Source organism: Notothenia coriiceps, unplaced genomic scaffold, assembly GCF_000735185.1.
Source record: "Notothenia coriiceps isolate Sejong01 unplaced genomic scaffold, NC01 NC01_scaffold00007371, whole genome shotgun sequence".
In the NCBI taxonomy this organism is placed as follows: domain Eukaryota; kingdom Metazoa; phylum Chordata; class Actinopteri; order Perciformes; family Nototheniidae; genus Notothenia; species Notothenia coriiceps.
Genome location: NW_011340072.1, coordinates 335,206 through 339,637, shown reverse-complemented (window position 1 = coordinate 339,637; position 4,432 = coordinate 335,206). Strand labels below are relative to the sequence as shown.

Sequence of the window (4,432 nt, the reverse complement as noted above, 5' to 3'; positions counted from 1 at the left end):
GTGTGAGGGTTAGGATTAGGGTTAGGTTTAGGGTAATGTTGTGAATCGAGTGGCCCATGGTGGTGGTGGGGTTATGGTACTGTATGGGCAGGCGTATGTTATGGGCGATGAACACAGGCCACTCGATTCACAACATTACCCTAACCCTAACCCTAATCCTCACACCAGATACTGACTGGTTTTCGGAGCCCCCCAGACCCCCCCAATAAAGCAAAAATGCACGTTTCAGAGTGGCCTTTTATTGCGGCCAGCCTAAGGCACACCTGTGCAATAATCATGCTGTCTAATCAGCATCTTGATATGCCACACCTGTGAGGTGGGATGGATTATCTCGGCAAAGGAGAAGTGCTCACTATCACAGATTTTTTNGGGGTTATGGTACTGTATGGGCAGGCGTATGTTATGGGCGATGAACACAGGCCACTCGATTCACAACATTACCCTAACCCTAACCCTATTTGAGAGAAATGGTTATTTTGTGTATATAGAAAATGTTCATCTCATGAAAAATGGGAGCAAAAACAAAAGTGTTGCATTTATATTTTTGTTCAGTGTATGTGTGTAACAGCATAAACGGGTAATCATCACTCCCTCTGTGTTTTAATGTGCTAAATGCCTGCCCTGGACTACCTCACAGGGTTGTAAGAAACAGGTCCTGGATGGAATCATCTGTTATTTTAAAGAGCAAGACGTTCACCAGGAAGAGGAGCAGAAACACGGAGAGTGAGTGGCTCATACCCTGCAAGTTGAAATAAGTGCATTTATTCCAAATCATACTGACTTTACTGTGTTTGTTTCTCAGGAGCCTGGATCTAGAGGTCCAGTCTATTCCTCAGGACCAGTTGAGGCATGTGGAGGGCACTGTGATCCTCCACATAGTCTTTGCTATAAGACTCGACCATGAACTCGGGAGAGAATTCCTTAAAAACTTCAAGGTTGTGTGAAACTCATCCGTCTGTTATTTTTCTGTTATTTTTCTAAATTGTTTGCATTTTTAACGTAAAATATGCCATAAATCTTGAATCACAGACCTCTTACGGGGACCTGTGCCCTTTCAGTGTGGCACTGTTGCTCTCAGTGGCTCGCATTCAGCGCTATGAAGAGCAGGTGAGGCATCTATATTATTTTCCTTATACTCATTTGAGTCTTTTTATTTTCCGTTCACTTATTTAAGTCCTTTTTGGGGGATTTTGTTAGGTGTTTGACCTTTTGAAGGGGTCAATCGTCAAGAGTTTCAAGGATGAGCAGCTGCAGCAGGGGTCCAAGTTCCTGCAGGACCTTCTGCCTGGGCCCTGCAGCGTGGATCACATGATCCTGGACACAGTCAAAAACAGGTCAGATGCAAGCGATGTTTTAATGTAACTGTGACCTGGGTTGGCCAAGATGCACATCTCACATTTTTCAGGGACACAGTATTTGTAGTTAATGTTCTTCACATGATTTTCCACCTCTGCAGCGTGTTTGGTTGGGATCATGTGACCCAGGGGCTGGTGCAGCTGGGCTTCTCCCTTATGGATGCATTTGGACCCAAACCTGGACCATTTGGAAAGACCATAGAAGGGGCCTCTACCATAGCCCGGACCCCCACTCAGCAAGCATGTAAGCTAGGAGGACAGGTGCTCCTGCAGGGCTTTAAGGTATTAAAGTTTCTTGACCACAATGTTAATGACTGGTTATTGACTTTATCATTCTATTTTCTCATTGGAGAATGTCTGTTTCTTCTACAACAGATGCACGAGCCTATCAGAGGCGAGATACTGGAGCAGGTCTTGAATCGATTGGTCACAAAGACAGCCTCACCTGTCAATCATTATTTAGGTAATATGACACTTACATATTAGTCCCAGCTTTCAAGTGTACACCAGTGTTTAATCATCCTTGTAACAGACTACATTTTTTATTTTGTGTCTTTTTTTCTCAGACCTGTTCTCTGACATTGTGGTCTCTGCTCCCATGATTCTCCTGGAGTCGTCTTCCAAGGTGACAGAGACATTTGACCATCTGTCATACCTGCCCTTGACCACTGTTCAGGGTTTACTAAAAGCTGTCCAGGTACCTACACACACACACACACACACACACACACACACACACACACACACACACACACACACACACACACACACACACACACACACACACACATTGTAGAGGTATTTGTTGTTTAATCATTCTCTTCTGTTTATTCTCCAGCCTCTGCTCAAAGTCAGTATGTCCTTGAAAGATGCTTTGATTCTAGTTCTCCGTAAGGCCATGTTTTCCAGGTATGTACTGCTTCACTTTGAATCGGATCAGTATTATCCTTATAGTTAAATGAATGATGCTTTGGTAAAGAAATGTGGTACTTTAACAGTAGTTTAGTGAGACGTGTAACACTTGAGGTAAAGCTCATTTCTCACACTATCCTATATGACTCTCCTGTAGCCAGCTGGACGGCAGGAAGTCTGCAGTGACCGGCTTCTTGTTGCTGCTGAAGAACTTCAAAGTGTTGGGCAGCTTGGCCTCGAGCCAGTGTAGCCAGGCGGCGTCCTCGAGCCAGGTACAGACTTCATGTGGTGTTTCTCTACATTGGCTGTAACACTATGTGCACTTTTTAACATCGTAGCTCCTTTAATAACCCTGTGTCTGAACCCCTGAACAGGTCCAAGTGGACGTTCACTCTCGTTACAACTCTGCTGCCAATGAAGCGTTCTGTCTGGAGATCCTCAGCAGCCTGCGGCGCTGCCTCGGTCAGCAGGCTGACGTGCGTCTCATGCTCTATGAGGTTCGAGCTCTCTTTTGGATGCCATGTTTAGTAGTTGTTTTAATGGTCCCCTTTTATGCAAAATCCACTTTTTCATGTGTTTGATACATAAATATGTGTCCCTTCTCCTGATCCATTTTTACAAAAACCTTTTGGCCACTTTGTGATGTCATAATGTTTTTTCGGCTTGTGTAACCATTAGCCAATCACCAACCAAGGTAACCCCCCCCCCCACCTTATCACCTGAATCTTCTCCTAGAGCACCATTTTGTTCTTTTTAACCAAATATCTCTCAGAGGGGCGTGGGGAGGGGCTCCTTATTTTCATCTAAAGTAACAGACCCAGAATCAGCCCTTTGGAAACAGGGCTGAAACAGAAGGGACTATGGGATGCTACAATGCACGATCTGTTTGGTATTTGGAGCCAAACACTTCAGAGACATGTTTTGTATATATCTGAGACCTATAATATATTGATGAAAAAGAGTATAATAGGTGACCTTTAAAATTCGCTACACGGTGCTACAGTTTCTTACCATGATTTGTTAAACCTTTTTACTCCAACTTAAGCATGTTGCACATACATCGCTCAACTTAAGGAACATTCCTAAAAGAAACCCTTCAACATTTTGAGTCTGATTCTCTCTAATCTGTGCGGTGTATTTATATAAGGGTGTAGAAAGACATGTATACTCATTTGTATTCCCCCCCTTTTCCAGGGTTTCTATGATGTACTCCGTCGCAACTCTCAACTTGCCAGCTCCATCATGCAGACCCTCTTCTCGCAGGTACGCTTGTGTGTGTTTAGTGCATACCGGGTTAGGTGTTATTGTGAAGTTATCTACAAGACAGACAGCTGTATCTCATGTCTTTGTTTCCTCAGCTGAAGCGGTACTACGAGCCTGAGCAGGACCTCCTTCCCCCGGTGAAACTGGAACCATGCATCACAGCGCTCGGAGACCAGGTTTTCCTCCAGGAGCCGCTGGTACTTTGTCTGCATTGAAGCATTTTGATGGCTCTGTTCTTTGCTGTGTTAATGTCTCTGATGAATAGTATTTGTTCCCTTTCAGGCCCATCTGTTGAGCTGTACTGTTCACTGCCTGCTCTGGCTGCAGAACATGCGACGATCTGCAAACCCAATTGCAAACGACAGTGATGACGAGGATGAGGAGAAAGAGGAGGAGGGATACCAGTCTGAACTAGAGACCATCCTAGAGAGCATGACGAGACGCATGATCAAGAGTGAACTGGAGGACTTTGAACTGGTATTAATTCAAGATAGAAATACAGTATTTACACTAAACCAAATTGTATGGCTTTCAAAGGTTTGGCTCAACTTTACCATTATGGACGTAGCGTCCCCATGATCGACATCAATTTTTTTTAATTGATTTGTCTTTCAGCGACCTGTACAAGCCTGTACGTTAATACGGTTAATAAAGAAACAACAATATGGGGAAGCTTATTGCATGTACAAGCATAAAGCAAATACAAGATCTCTTCCCAGGATCGTATTGATGAAAAATGTTTTTATTGTATATCTGTTGTATTTGATTGCCTCCCTTCCAGCTTCCAGGCTTTCCCACAATGACGGTGTGTGTGTGTGTGTGTGTGTGTGTGTGTGTGTGTGTGTGTGTGTGTGTGTGTGTGTGTGTGTGTGTGTGTGTGTGTGTGTGTGTGTGTGTGTGTG

General features: G+C 44.1%; 1 protein-coding gene across 1 annotated transcript in view; it reads left to right on the top strand.

The window, feature by feature from the left end:
• The window catches only part of fanci (FA complementation group I), a 29,398-nt gene that overhangs the window by 20,249 nt on the left and 4,717 nt on the right, over positions 1–4,432 (top strand). The window contains exons 9-21 of the mRNA XM_010769489.1: positions 638–723; positions 803–935; positions 1,030–1,107; positions 1,198–1,334; positions 1,457–1,637; positions 1,731–1,818; positions 1,922–2,052; positions 2,194–2,264; positions 2,425–2,539; positions 2,642–2,764; positions 3,462–3,530; positions 3,626–3,727; positions 3,813–4,007. Of these exons, the coding sequence (XP_010767791.1) occupies positions 638–723; positions 803–935; positions 1,030–1,107; positions 1,198–1,334; positions 1,457–1,637; positions 1,731–1,818; positions 1,922–2,052; positions 2,194–2,264; positions 2,425–2,539; positions 2,642–2,764; positions 3,462–3,530; positions 3,626–3,727; positions 3,813–4,007 (1,509 nt within the window). The remainder of the gene's footprint in view (positions 1–637; positions 724–802; positions 936–1,029; positions 1,108–1,197; positions 1,335–1,456; positions 1,638–1,730; positions 1,819–1,921; positions 2,053–2,193; positions 2,265–2,424; positions 2,540–2,641; positions 2,765–3,461; positions 3,531–3,625; positions 3,728–3,812; positions 4,008–4,432) is intronic.